This window comes from Pleurodeles waltl, chromosome 4_2 (genome assembly GCF_031143425.1).
Source record: "Pleurodeles waltl isolate 20211129_DDA chromosome 4_2, aPleWal1.hap1.20221129, whole genome shotgun sequence".
NCBI classification, from domain to species: domain Eukaryota; kingdom Metazoa; phylum Chordata; class Amphibia; order Caudata; family Salamandridae; genus Pleurodeles; species Pleurodeles waltl.
The window spans coordinates 740,167,941-740,183,181 of NC_090443.1; the positions used below are offsets into that span (position 1 = coordinate 740,167,941).

Genomic DNA, 15,241 nt, shown 5'->3' on the forward strand with positions numbered 1-15,241 from the left:
AAGCAAGTAAAACCCACCGCACAAAAGGCACAAGATGGAGTTGTGACACTCCCCAGGTACCTGTTGCGGCCTGCGAGGCCAGGGGTGGGAGGTGTAATCCTCTGTCTAGTGCGGCAACTTTACCTGATTTCCACAGGTCAGCAGTTCCACGTTGCCTCTGCCTTGGGCCCCGTTGGGCCAAGAATAATCCAGTGTGGCCAACAGGCTCCCCCACTGCTCCTCGGGGTTCCTGCTTTGCCCCAAAATGCAGCATCGTGCCTCCCCTGCACTACTTCGGTCCTTCTCCCGCCACAGGTCCAGCCTGTGTAGGCCGTCTCTGTAAGGCCCAACGAAGGGTGCTCCCCCGCCAAGCGAGGCAGGAGGTGGCCTGAGGTGTCATGCGGCCACTCAGCAGGCTCCTGAAAGGGACTAAATCTGGAATGTGAGTGGAGGGGGGTTCATCCAGCAATATAAATCATAGCTGTAGGTTGGAAGTGTGCAGATGCCACTTTGAAAGTATAGTTGCAATCGGATAATTGTGGGAGGAGGCCAATTTTGGAATCTTGAAAAAAAATTTTTTTTTTCTGAAGGACAAGTTCAAGATGCTCACGCTAGCCGTGATCCTCTCCCACTAGATCTGAGAAATTGTATTGTCCTTGAATTTGCAAGACGCATACTTTCACATGCCTGTCCTGCAGTCCCACAGGCGATTTCTCCATTTTGTTGTGGAGGAAGGAATACTTTCAATTTATTGTTCTGCTGTGCAACCTCACCTTTGCTGACTGGCATTTTTGAAGTTGATTTCTGTGGTTGTGGTTCATCTTTGCATGCCAGGAGTGCAGGTATTCCTGTACCTCACTGGTGTTGAAGACAGGCATGTCACAGTCTGCCACAGACAAACATCTGGTCTCCCTCAAAAGACTGAAATTCCACCTTCAGCCAGTTCACAGGATTCCTTTTCATATAGGTACCATTTACGGGAGCCATGGCCTGAAATCTTTTGCGCTCTGAAGTAAGTCTGGGACATTCTGGATGTGATACTGATGTTTTAGGCTCAGTCCTGAATTCTGGCCTGGGTGGTTCTAAGGTTTGGGGTTCGGGGTTTTCAGACCTTGTGTATACTACTTGTGTGTTATTCATTTTAATGCATGTGACTCAGTTGTAGAATTTCTACTTTCAGTTGTCTCCATTCTGGAGATGCCTCTGAATGTATCCATGTATCAGGTGAGGTGTCTGGATATCTGCCAGACTGCTACATAAATGTCTCTTCACGTCTTCATCAGGCACTATACTAATTCCAAGATTTGAAATAAGAGTAATTTTGCCTGATTTGTCCTGCAGTACTTCCTATTGTAACATCCACTCCTCAGCTCCACCACTTTTGGAAGGTTCTGTTTCAGCACCTAATAAAAAGGTGAGGAATCGATGCTTAGCAGTTTTCATTAGAAGAACAAATCACTTTCCTCCGGTCATGCTTTTTCTAGTGCATACCCTACTTATCCTCTGATACCTCACTGCCCTCCCTCGTCCCTGTTCTGATCAGTAGAAATGTAGATGTTAATAAGGTTTCATGTTGGATTCAACACCTTGTCTAGGTTCTCAGTCTGTTACTGACACTCTGCGTTTGAATGCTTGGTTGTAAACGGAGACCAGTGGTTGCCACAGTCCAATCCAATGGTGCCACCTGTGGCCTGCTGCAGAAGTTGCCAAAAAGTTTCCAGATCCAGTCTGGCAACTAGGGTAATTCAGAGGGTGAATCTTCACTTGGTTAGAGCATACACCAGAAAGAGCACTACTGAAGGCAGGTAACTTGTTCTTTAGGACCCTTAGTCTTTAATTTGGTGACTGTGCACCTGCCCTTCTAGATGAGCATGGCAATTATTTTCTGTTAGTAATTATCGTTGAAAAGATGGACTAATGATGGAGAACATGATTGTTCTGGTATCTGTATAGGAGTATAAACCAGTACCCTTTCTGGATTAAGATGTACAAAGAGATTGCTGATGCATGTGGTTCTGTACATCAGGTCCTATTTGCTATTGATACATGTGAGTCCATAAACAACAAAAGTACACTCTTAATGTAGAGCAAAGGACTGACAGTGGAGTCTTAAGTGTAGCTGCCACCATTGCTTGGTCCAGTTACTCGAGCAAGTGGCACTAGGTACTACAAAAGCCTGTTCTCAGTTTTAAGCAAGGTCATGGATGGGTAGACACTGGGGTGGCAGAACATCTGAGCTTCAGGGCGCACAACCAGGTAAGCACCCTATGGCAAAAGCGGATATGAATTCACCATCCAGAGATGCTGAAGAAGCCAGTTGTAGTGAGTGTCATTTCAACTTGGTGGCTTGGAAGTAGCGCTGCAGCAATGACTCAATCTGGTTGACTTGTGATGAGGATCTCATGACAAAATTTGGAAGAGTGGAGGACATACCCATTTCTATCAAGTCCTCCACTCCTTATGAGTGGTTGTTTTTAGCATACCTGGACTGACAGCACGGAGGTAGGACTGGTATGGTGGAGCATGAATCTACGGTTCATGAGGCACCTCCAGGTTACGTGGTCATGTTGGAAGAGTTCGATAAGCCAGAGCATGATTCACACCACCATAGCATGAGAGACATCTGAGGAAGTTTATATTAGACCACAAGAAAGGCAAAACAGACCAAAAGATGCAGAGGTAATGTATTTTTATGCCTCTAAAATGGGGCATCCAGGAACAGGAAAGAGAAGAGTGGTCTTTCTTGATGATTTCAATCAGTCAATCAACAAGATTTGTAGAGCACACTTATCACTTATTAGCATATCCAGGTGCTGGTCATTGCTGCGTGGGGCATCAGTCAAACAGCCAGGTGCTGAAATTTCTTCTGAATTCCTGGAAGGAGGGAGCGGTACTTAGATGGACGGGGAGGCTTCTTTCAGGACTTTGCTGTGATGTAGAAGTGGCCACCATAGTTGCTATAGCGGATTCAGGGGTTACTCGAGGGAAAGCATAGGTAGTCTTGAGGGGCAGTGGAAGTTGAGGCATGCAGGTCCTTGGTTGTGCAGGGCTTTATATGCTTAAGTCAGAATCTTGACATGCTTTGAGTATGGGGAGCCAGTGGAGGTTCCTGAGATGGGGTGCAGTGGGGGGGTTTGTCTTGGGAGGACCCAAATGACCCTGTCCACTGAGTTCTGGATGGTTTTAAGTTGTTTCTTGAGGAGTGTAGTGAGACCACAGTTGCATCCTCCTAAATACCAAACTAAGTAAAAGTGAGTGATCTGAAGCTGGAAGTCTAGTAAAGTACACATGAACTCAAGTAGCTTCAGGTAGTGAACAACCAGAAACAGGGGGTCTTGCAGGGGTAACATACTGGTGAAAATCTGGCCATGGACTGAAGGGCACAGAATATAAGGAAAGGTGAGTAACGTGATTCTTGGGAATATAGGATGAAATGGAAGGCAAAAATGAGTTTTGATGATAGTAGATTTGATAACATGAGCCCAGAACCTACTGGACATCCATGAATATCCAGTGAGAAATTTTGAACTTAGACATGTAAAAGGGATGTGGAGATTAACAAAAACTATGAAAGATGATTAATCAAAAAAGATGATCCAATAGGCTGCCTGAAAACAAATGACAAGTTTGAGCAAGGGAAAACTGCATTTATGCCCCCACCCTCATACCTGTCTGGCCACGTAGGCAATGAAAAGAGTGCTGGGGGCAACTTAGTAATAAGAAAATGCAGAGACTAGTGCACATGTGAAAATAGTTTTACTGAAGACAAGTTTAGCATCATCTGGGAGTGTAAAAGGTGTACTTGTGTGAATGAGGTAGTCATGAAAGTTGCTTATCTCCATGGAAGATAGCACTGTTGCGAGTCTATATTACCCTGGTTCAGCCCCAGAGTATACCAAGATCAAGCTGAAACATGTCACAATACATTGCAGATGTTGCACCAGAAGCTGTCTTGGGATGACCCCCCCACATTTTTAGGTCCCACCTGAGAAAGCTCATGTTCTGGCACTTGTGAGACATTTTGTTAACTTTTAGGGGACTTGGATACTAATCATTTCCTTATTTCTCATTGGTCATTGTGTACCAGCTTCCCTTCCTCTTTGCATGTTTGTCCCTTCCCTGGAGATTGGACCAAATACTGCTTCCTTTTGGCACCCAGCATCCTTCTACTGCTTGTGTGCTTTTGGAGGTACATTTTTGAAGTTGTAGCACTCCATAAGAGTGCATGTGTTTGCAGGCTATCTCTTTCCCCACTCCTGTCAAGTGTTGTGACTTGCCATCACCCCTGTTCATCCCACTGTCTTTAGTTGTTGCTTGCCTCTGTCTCTCCCACTCTCGCTCGCTTTCTGGTGTCTCTCCTGCCCCTTGCCACATTCCATTGTTGCTTGCACCTGTCCTTGTACCTCCCACACTGTCCTGCATTCTGTTGTTACTCGCCCAGTCCCTCACAACTCTTGTTGTATTTCTGCTATTGTTGCTTGCCCCATCCCCCCCCTGGCCCTCCTGCAATCCGCTGTTGCTTGGCTGATTCAGTACATTTTTATGTCCCCTTTCCCCACCTTCCGTTGTTGCTTGCCCTGTACCCCTGCCCTCCTCCACGATCTTTGCTTAGCTCCGGTTGTCTTGTTACTGATTAATATACGTTCTACCTTTGCAGGTTAAGTTTGTTCTGTTTTTATTACCCCTTAGTGCTTTTTCTGCCCTGCCTGATTTCTCCTTTCTTTTGATTTGTATCCCTATGCACGTCTTTTTTATGTTTATTAGTTTTCTGCATAGTCAACAAATCCACTTTTAGCATCCAATAATAACACTCCTTACCAAAGGAAGGAAGACAATTATGTTTCAATCGTGTCATATCACCATCTAATACAAAATGTGAGGTTTGCCCGCTCCCCCATTAAAACTCCTTTATTCCAGGGGAGCCAGAATGCCCAGCCAGAGTAACATTAAACATTCACTTATGACAAGCAACGGCTAAATCACGTTGTGAAGTCAACTGCAGTAACCACATTTACATTAAAAAATGAACAAAACAAAAGGAGAAAATACAAATGTCAGATATCTTTCCTCCCCAAGGCGTGTGTTCGTGTGTGCGTAAGCAGTCTTCTCACCCCTCTCCCACTGCCCTTTTATACTGTTCCTCATAAGGCCCCACTCGGTAATCAAGTGCATGACCAGATGTCCTTTGGGGCGCGATACTAGTTATGTCCCTTAGATACTCGTCAGTACCCATGTCCATCTGATCCCTCTCTCTTACCAAGTGGCCAGCCGTAGCACTAGCTAGGTGCGGTCCTTGTACTCCTGCTTGTAGTGTGCTGCAGTGCTCTCATGGAGGTAGGTCTTCCAGCGGATCTATCTCGCCCCCCTCTTGGCGCAGTGTTCTGTGTACCGCTGGTTCAGCCAGCACCCGTTTACGCTGTTTAGCCTGCCGTCATTGCATGGGAGGGCCATGGCAGAATTCCATACCAGAGTAATACAACGCTTAGCCAAGATCAGCATTAGGTTTTGGAACCACAGCAAACCCTTTGTTTTCTTAGTGGCGTACCTTGCATCGAGTTTGCACTGGATAGGGTCCAATGGAAACAGACAGCCCGTCACTTCTGACACCGTCTGTGTGACCTGCAACACGAAGGGGGGTAACTTGCAACTTGCATGACCACACCAAGTGTGGTAAGTCTGCCTCTTCTGTTCTGCACCTGGGACATTTTCTATTCACTCCTAGGAACATCCTCCCAATCTTCTGCCGGTTGAGGTATGCATGATGGAGGTACTGAAACTGAATGAGATGGAATTGGGTATTGCATGTTACCTGCCTAACTTACTAGAGGCACTGGCTCCATATTTTGTCTGGGATGCCGCTTCCAAGAGCCACTTACCACCAGTCTCACAATATTTTTGTCTCCCCCGTGAGTTACCACTGCAGTGTGGAATATAGACAAGTGATTGCCTTAGTGAAGGTTTACCCCTGTTAAGACCACCTCTAGTGGCGCACATAGGGACAGTCGTTCTCAGTCTGAACCCCACATCTTTCACATCACATCCCTGAGGGGTGAGTATAATAGGAACTGTTCCGGACTGAGCCCATGGACTAGTGCAAGGGCATAAAAGGTGTGTAACCCCTCCCCTGACACCACATCTGTCCAGGACCTAATCCCTGCTTCTTCCCAATCCCTGGTGCGATATGTCGATATCTGTCCTGTGCAATTCGGTATGGCCAAGGGTGGTACACTGGGTGCACAGGGTGTGGATATTGCACCCTCGCAGGTATACCATCTCCAGATGTATAGGGCTTTCTGCAGAAGCACACTGTTTGAAGTCTTAGGGCATGGATACTCAAAGTACGGCCAGGGGGCCGCATGCGGCCCCTCTGATCTTTACATGCAGTTCCATTGGCAACAGGAGTCCAGGGCTGCTGCTGTTCACTCAACTCTAACAATAAAAAGATCTTAAAGGATAATCGTTTATTTCAAGGTTAACTGGTGTTAAGAAAAGGAAGTAACTAAGGATGCCTGAGCTTCACTTTAGAAACATGTTCATTTTTAGACATCTTGCAGCAAAAGCGTAAAAATATAACAGTTGCTTCAAAATTCAAAAAAGTGTATTAAGCTAACATGCAGAACCCTCTCACCTAAGTATAATTTATTATATCAGTGCTTTGAGAAGTATTAATTCAGAAGTGTTAGTTTTTAAACATAAATTTAGAAATATTGATTCCTATCCCTACCCTGACAAATACACAAATAGTAAATTGAAGAGGCAAGTCAGATGTCATGTGCAGTTTGTGAGTGGCCTAGGTTCCTATTATGCATGAGCAACACTATAGTTTATTAAATCAAACAGGGGAACAGATTTGTACAGCGCAGACCCTGAAATTGCGATGTCCTCATATGTGATAATGAAGAAAAAGGAGGAAAAGTTAAATTAAACATTTGTCTGGGATCACATAATAATATGATCCGGGGGTGTCCCATTATCCCAAGACTCCACTGTGGTGCACGATCCTGCACCATGCACACCAGCGGCTCTGTTGCCAGGGTGAATAGCAAGGGCGACAGACAGTAGCCCTGTATCGTACCTCTGGCCACTGGGAACAGGTCGGATAAGACTCTCTTGGTTTGTACTTGGGCGACTGGTGTGGTAAACAAGAGTGATGCCTGTCTGAGGAAGGGTTGTCCATAACCCGTACTCTTTAAGGCCGCCATGGGATAAGGCTATCCAAAAGTATCAAATGTCTTTTCTATGTCAAGGGATGCAGCCCACACTGACGACCCTGTGCGCCTTGACCAGTCCATAGAATGAAACGACCATCCCAAGTTAAGAAATGTGTTGCCTTGGCATAAAGCCATTTTGGTTGGAATGCACCAATGATGAAACCACCCCAGTCAGGGGATTGGCCAAGATCTTGCCAAGAACCTTATAATCCAGGTTCAAAAGGGGCAAAGGGGCGATAAAATGTTACGTTTAGAAGTTGTGACCTGGCTTAGGGAGGACAAAGTAGGCCATTGCTTCCTTATATACCCTCAGGTTGTAATGCACGTTTTACAGCGTTGCATAACCTCTTGGTCTTCACAGGGTTGTTTCTTATATAATTTTTTACCAAAATGGGATACAGTGATCAAATTGTAATGTTTTATTTGTTTTAGATATTTTGGGGAAAAACCATCTTCTGCTCATTTACATAGCACTCCATGTACAATTTTGCACTTTTGAAACCCCTACGACATGGTGAATTATTTCATGGAAATGTGCCTTCTTACAATTTAAGAATTTATATAGTGTAGAAGACTCAAGAATTGCTTAACCATTATTGGCCTTATTAGCAGTCCATGAGTAACTTTGGCAGTAATAAAATGCCAATTTTTAATATGTTTCATAAAAATCATGTTGGCTCGACATGATCATTTGCACAAATTGTAGCTTTCAATGTATACCATAATCCCTACACCAATCAATTGTTCAACAAGGTAGGTTTAGTGTTAAAATGCATGGTTATTTATTTTTCCTCCACACTAAAGTCATTTTCTATGTGAACAATATCTTCACCCACCCACTTTGAAAGTAAGGGTGCGCTCGAGGTTGTTTCACGTTCGATTTCAACACTTAATCCAGCTAAAGTCAGGTGCAATTATGGGATATAAACTAATGGGTGATGTTTGTGAATGTCTGCATTGTTTTGGCCTTGAGACCAGTCACGTCATTCTCAAAGGGCACTCAACTTTAACACAGCTATGTGCCAATTCTTAACCCTTTTTCTGGCTTTCTTCAATCTGTAACAGTGGTTGATTTTCCTGAGTTAAAAAATTCTTCAGGCACTTATTCTGTGAATTATAATTTTAGACTTATCTCCTGAATCTATTGTTTGCAGTTTCAAGTCTAACTTAAGATCTCAAGAGTTTTATGAATGAGGCCTTATGGTATCTTATTTGTGATTAACTAATTGTGAAATAATATGGTATGTTTCTATTTATTTATTTAGGCGCACAGGCAATACACATGGAACCTAATGTTCTACCCTGCAACATAGAGGAAGAAAGCAGCTTGATTGCCAATGTGTGGGCGCTAAGAAATCAATTGATGAAAACTGAGAAGAGTTTACAACATTTAGGAGACCAGCTTTGCAGGTATCGCTACAAAATTATTGCCACACTTTGCCATTCATGTTCTCGTACATGCTGCCAACTTTTTATTTTGTCTGAATCTAGGAATTCTGATAGCTTGAAATATTGACAGTGAAATGTATCAGGTTTTAAACGTTGGAGCACTAGCTGCCACCTATGAAGACGGGCACATTGTATCTTCTGTATCTCCATGCTTTTTTTTTTTTATTTCCGCTCAACAGGGTGTTTTTAAAAAAAAAATGTTTTTGTCCTGCCTTTCAAGAAGCCTCACCTTTATTGTTAGTATAAAAAAGCAGAGCTGAAAATATTGTTTTTTAATTTAAAATGTTCCCATCAGTTGTAGAAATGTTTTGGTCCTTGTGTCTTAATTGTGTTTAGTTATGGTAACACATATTTAGATACCAGCTTTACTATAGTCCAACCGGCCTCTTAAGAGTGCATGCATCAGTATGATTCGATAGTGTGCCTGGTGACTGATTACCCAACTTGAAAAGCACAGGGAGAACATATTGTGTTTTTCTTAGTCAAAGTCTGCATCAGAACCCAAATGAAGAGCATCCCACAGTCTCCGACCAGAGAGTAACCTCCGACTTTGGTGTGCTTACAACTGGGTGCTGGCCTGTGAGGTATTGTGATGATCTTGCAATGAATCTACATCCACTTTTATAATCTATGAAGTAGGGAGGGTTTGGAGCAAGAGGTAGGTGTGAGTCAGGAAGCTGATGGAAAAGATTGCTCTCAATGTACTTTTTTTTTTTGCGTACTCTTATTCTTCATAGGGCTGGAATGCCTAGGTAAAGTTAGTTTGAGTAATCTGCCTGAGATAGCAAGATACCACTGATAAGTGAGGTTCGGTATTGAGTGAGCATGGCCCCAAAAGACTGGCTAATTGAATGGAAGAGGTGGAAGGTTCCAATAAAACAGCCTTCAGAATCTCTGTTGCTTCTCCATTTAGGGTTAAACTAATTTCTCTAATCCAGTCGTTGATTGTGCCATTTCACCACTCTCAAAAGCTAGTGTTTCATTTGTAGCACCAAGTTGGTATGATTTGATACTGAGCGAACCCCTGTGGGATCCCATAGTTAATCATACTTCCCTTTAACACCATTGACCCATCCTGACTATTACAGGAGACCATCTCATGTTCTGTATCTTTGAGCTCTGTCACTTTTTTGTTTTCGCTCAAATAGCAAGGCCAAGATCTGCAGTCCCTAAAATGGCTGACAAGTCCAATTGAATCAGGTGTACCATTTGTCTAACTCTTTCCCAAAGGTGTCACTAATTTTAATGTATCATTCAGTAGATTCCATGAAGCAGGTTCGGCAAAATACCAACTGGTGTCTAACTGGTTCTGCTGATCACCTTTGGTCTGTAGCTACTGACCTACCACTGCCTTCATGACCTTGCTGAGAGAAGACGGTTTCAAAATGGGCCAATAGCTTGTTTTTAATAATAGAGTAACCACCATTTTGAGCAGTTGCTGCACATATCTGGTACTGGAGTAGGTGGTTCCACAGCATTAAAGAAACTAGCCATATCTGGTGAGATGGGAGTTTTCTTTCAGAGACCGCATTTTTGCAGGGGTAATTATTGTTCGTAATTGACATGGTTCTTTACGTTATTTTCACTGTTACTTTTATCTATTCATTGATAATCTCTTTTTAGACTGGTTCATGTTAAACCACTGGGGCATAACTTTCTGAAGTGCAGTGCACGTGGGCCACGATCTCTGACTACTGTAGCTGCGTGGTATACGTGTATTTAAAACCGCTTCAATGAACTATTCTTGATGGTTGTTAGCCAGTGCAAATATGCATAACTCCAGGGATTGCAAAAAATTACATTTTAAATGTCAAACTGTTCTGCCAGCGCCCAAAAGGGTAGCACCAGAAAAACAAACAGAAAATATACACAGGCAGAAGAGTAGTATTGAGCCCAGCGTCTATGGCAGAAGTTAGCAGCTGCAGCAATGAGAAATTCTTAGAAGGGAGAAAGGGGTCAGGGCTGGGGAGGGGAAGAGCAGAAAGTGTGTGTGAAACTGTAACCACTTCCACCATCCACTTTCCCCAGTTAAAGTAAGCCTTGACAATGCCTCTGGCAGTGCTTCTCTGATCACTGGCGTTTCTAGGTACTCAGTAGCTTATCATACATACTCTCTGTCGCTCATTCCTTCACTCATGCATCCAGTCATCCATCCACTGTCTTATTCTTGTGTTCACTCATCAGCCGGAATAAAAATCACAGAGACTCAGTAAGGAAATGCAAAATAAATCAAAAGAGAATAGAAGTAGGAATAAAATGTTGCAGCTTAAATGTGCCTTGCATTAAAAAAAAAAATAGGACAAAAGATTTAAGCATAGCAGTGGATGGACATCTTGAAATGCTATTTTATGCTGTTTAGAAATAGTGCTGCAACAATCTACCTTTAAAAGCCAGGTGGATTTTTAACACATGTTTTACAATGCCAGGCTGCTGCTTTTGATTTACTTTTCTGAGTAAACAGGCCAGACTTATGACAACCAACATATCTTTTACCTGAGCCAGTCAGATCAACAGCCTTTATTGTTGGTTTGTCAACCTAACCAAGTGAAGCCTTCAGTATTGAGCACAAGCTTTCCCACAAAGCAACCATTATGAACACAATCAAAAATTTACAAATAATACCAAGTTACAGTTGGCAAAACAATGTGCAATCCCTTTTAACAACATGACAAAAATTACAACAGTGCAAATTTACAACCCGAGGGGTTGTTGTTGGTTATAACTAGCACCAAAACCTTTACAGTAATCTGTGTGAATCCTTTAAACATAATTCTGTTCTACAAACTTTAACAGAATACAGTGACAATCCATTCTTAAAGTCTAGTGGTTACCAACCTTTTGACCTCTGTGGACCCCACTTTATCATTACTGGAACCCGGGGACCCCCACGGAATCGTTATTGGAATGCAGGGACCCCCCACTGAGTCATTACTGGAAGCTGGGGACCCCAGCCTAAACATTGTTGATGATTTGATCTGCAAAACAATACACAAAAACACAGACACAAGCATTCAAACACACACAAATTATAATGAAAATGTCACTTACCCAGTGTACATCTGTTCGTGGCATCAGTCGCAGTAGATTCGCATGTTCTGCAATAGCTCGCCATCTGGTGTTGGGCCGGAGTGTTACAAGTTGTTTTTCTTCGAAGAAGTCTTTCGAGTCACGGGACCGAGTGACTCCTCCTTTTGTCTCCATTGCGCATGGGCGTCGACTCCATCCTCGATTGTTTTTCCCCGCAGAGGGTGAGGTAGGAGTTGAATTGTAGTAATAGTGCCCATGCAATGGAGTGACTAAGTATGCACCTATTTAAGGTTGAGATGATACATATATAATTAATTGAAGGTAACTTCCAAACTGCTACAGGCTCCCGGGGAGGCGGGTGGGCACATGCGAATCTACTGCGACTGATGCCACGAACAGATGTACACTGGGTAAGTGACATTTTCAGTTCGATGGCATCTGTCGCTGTAGATACGCATGTTCTGCATAGACTAGTAAGCAGTTATTTCCCCAAAAGCGGTGGATCAGCCTGTAGGAGTGGAAGTAGTCTGAAATAATGTTCTTAATACAGCTTGACCTACTGTGGCTTGTTGTGCGGATAACACGTCTACACAGTAGTGCTTGGTGAATGTGTGAGGCGTAGACCATGTGGTTGCCTTACATATTTCATGCATTGGGATGTTTCCTAGAAAGGCCATGGTAGCACCTTTCTTTCTGGTTGAGTGTGCCCTTGGTGTAATGGGCAGCTGTCGTTTAGCTTTAAGGTAGCAGATTTGGATGCATTTAACTATCCATCTGGCTATACCTTGTTTTGAAATTGGGTTTCCTGCATGAGGTTTTTGAAATGCAATAAAGAGTTGTTTAGTCTTTCTGATGTTTTTTGTTCTGTCAATGTAATACATCAATGCTCTTTTGACATCTAATGTATGTAGTGCCCTTTCAGCTACGGTATCTGGCTGTGGAAAGAACACTGGAAGTTCCACTGTTTGATTTAGATGGAACGGTGAAATAACCTTTGGCAAAAATTTAGGATTGGTCCTTAGGACGACTTTATTTTTGTGTAGTTGTATAAAAGGTTCCTGTATTGTAAACGCCTGAATCTCGCTTACTCTTCTTAGGGAAGTAATGGCGATGAGAAAAGCCACCTTCCAGGTTAGGAATTGTATTTCGCAGGAGTGCATGGGTTCAAAAGGTGGACCCATAAGTCTAGTTAGGACAACATTTAGGTTCCATGAAGGAACAGGTAGTGTTCTTGGTGGTATAATTCTCCTAAGGCCCTCCATGAATGCTTTAATGACTGGTATCTTATATAGGGAAGTTGAATAGGTAGTCTGCAGGTATGCAGATATTGCTGCAAGGTGTATTTTAATGGAAGAGAAAGCTAGGTTAGATTTTTGTAAGTGAAGCAAGTAACCCACTACATGTTCTGGAGTTGTGTGTAATGGTTGTATTTGATTAATATGGCAGTAGCAAACAAACCTCTTCCATTTACTTGCATAACAGTGCCTGGTGGATGGCCTTCTGGCTTGTTATATGACTTCCATACATTCTTGGGTAAGTTGTAAGTGCCCGAATTCTAGGATTTCAGGAGCCAGATTGCTAGATTCAGCGATGCTGGATCTGGGTGTCTGATCTTTTGGTTGTGCTGTGTCAACAGATCTGGCCTGTTGGGCAATTTGATGCAGGGTACCACTGATAGGTCTAGCAGCGTTGTGTACCAGGGTTGCCTTGCCCAAGTTGGTGCTATCAATATGAGTTTGAGTTTGCTTTGACTGAGTTTGTTTACCAGGTAAGGAAGGAGAGGGAGAGGAGGAAAAGCGTAAGCAAATATCCCTGACCAGTTCATCCATAGGGCATTGCCTTGGGATTGTTTGTGTGGGTATCTGGATGCGAAGTTTTGGCATTTTGCGTTCTCCCTTGTCGCAAACAAGTCTATCTGAGGTGTTCCCCAGAGTTTGAAATAAGTGTTCAGAATTTGGGGGTGAATTTCCCATTCGTGGACCTGTTGATGATCTCGAGAGAGATTGTCTGCGAGTTGATTTTGGATCCCTGGTATAAACTGTGCTATTAGGCGAATTTGGTTGTGAATTGCCCAATGCCAAATTTTTTGTGCTAGCAGGCTTAACTGCGTGGAGTGCGTCCCCCCCTGCTTGTTTAGATAATACATTGTCGTCATGTTGTCTGTTTTGACGAGAATGTATTTGTGAACTATTATTGGTTGGAAGGCTTTTAGTGCTTGAAAAACTGCTAGAAGTTCTAGGTGATTGATATGCAGTTTTGTTTGATGTACGTTCCATTGTCCTTGTATGCTGTGTTGATCGAGGTGTGCTCCCCACCCTGTCATGGAAGCATCTGTTGTTATTACGTATTGTGGCACTGGGTCTTGGAAAGGCCGCCCCTTGTTTAAATTTATGTTGTTCCACCACAGAAGCGAGAGGTAAGTTTGGCGGTCTATTAACACCAGATCTAGAAGGTGACCCTGTGCTTGAGACCACTGTGATGCTAGGCATTGTTGTAAGGGCCTCATGTGCAGTCTTGCGTTTGGGACAATGGCTATGCATGAAGACATCATGCCTAGGAGTTGTAATACCATCTTTGCCTGTATCTTTTGTGTTGGATACATGCGTTGTATGATGGTGTTGAAATTTAGAATTCTTTGTGGACTTGGAGTGGCTACTCCCTTCGATGTGTCTATTATGGCTCCTAGGCATTGTTGTACCTTGCGCGGCAGAATGTTGGATTTTGTAAAGTTGACGGTGAACCCGAGTTTGAAGAGGGTTTGTATGATCTGATTTGTGTGATTTGAGCACTGTATGAACGAATGGGCCTTGATTAGCCAGTCGTCCAAATATGGGAACACATGTATTTGCTGCCTTCTTATGTGTGCAGCGACTACCGCTAGACATTTGGTAAAGACTTTTGGTGCGGTTGTTAATCCGAAAGGCAGTATCTTGAATTGGTAATGTATTCCTTTGAATACAAACCTTAGGTATTTCCTGTGCGATGGGTGTATTGGTATATGGAAATAAGCATCCTTGAGGTCTAAAGTTGCCATGTAGTCGTGTAGTTTTAGCAATGGCAATACTTCTTGTAGTGTGACCATGTGGAAGTGGTCTGATTTGATGAAAGTGTTCACTACTCTGAGGTCTAGGATTGGTCTCAGCGTTTTGTCCTTCTTTGGTATCAGAAAGTACAGTGAGTAAACTCCTGTGTTTATTTGTGTGTTTGGCACTAATTCGATTGCATTCTTTTGCAATAGTGCCTGCACTTCTATCTCCAGGAGATTGGAATGGTGTGTTGTTAAATTTTGTGCTTTTGGTGGTATGTTTGGAGGGAATTGTAGAAATTCTATGCAATAACCATGTTGGATAATTGCTAGAACCCAAGTGTCTGTAGTGATTTTCTCCCATGCTTTGTAATAATGACCTATTCTTCCCCCCACTGGTGTTGTGTGGAGGGGGTGAGTGACATGTGAGTCACTGTTTAGTAGTAGGGGTTTTGGGGCTTTGAAATCTTCCTCTATTTCTAGGGAATTGCCCTCCTCTATATTGTCCCCGAAAACCTCCTCTATACTGTCCCTGGTAACTGGACGGTGT

General features: G+C 43.2%; 1 protein-coding gene across 4 annotated transcripts in view; it reads left to right on the forward strand.

Moving 5' to 3' along the window:
* The window catches only part of CCDC18 (coiled-coil domain containing 18), a 574,107-nt gene that overhangs the window by 33,584 nt on the left and 525,282 nt on the right, over positions 1-15,241 (forward strand). For all 4 annotated transcript variants that reach the window (XM_069232377.1, XM_069232374.1, XM_069232375.1 and 1 more), the window contains exon 2: positions 8,456-8,600. In XM_069232377.1, coding sequence (XP_069088478.1) covers positions 8,473-8,600 — 128 coding nt within the window. In that variant the 5' untranslated portion in view covers positions 8,456-8,472. The remainder of the gene's footprint in view (positions 1-8,455; positions 8,601-15,241) is intronic.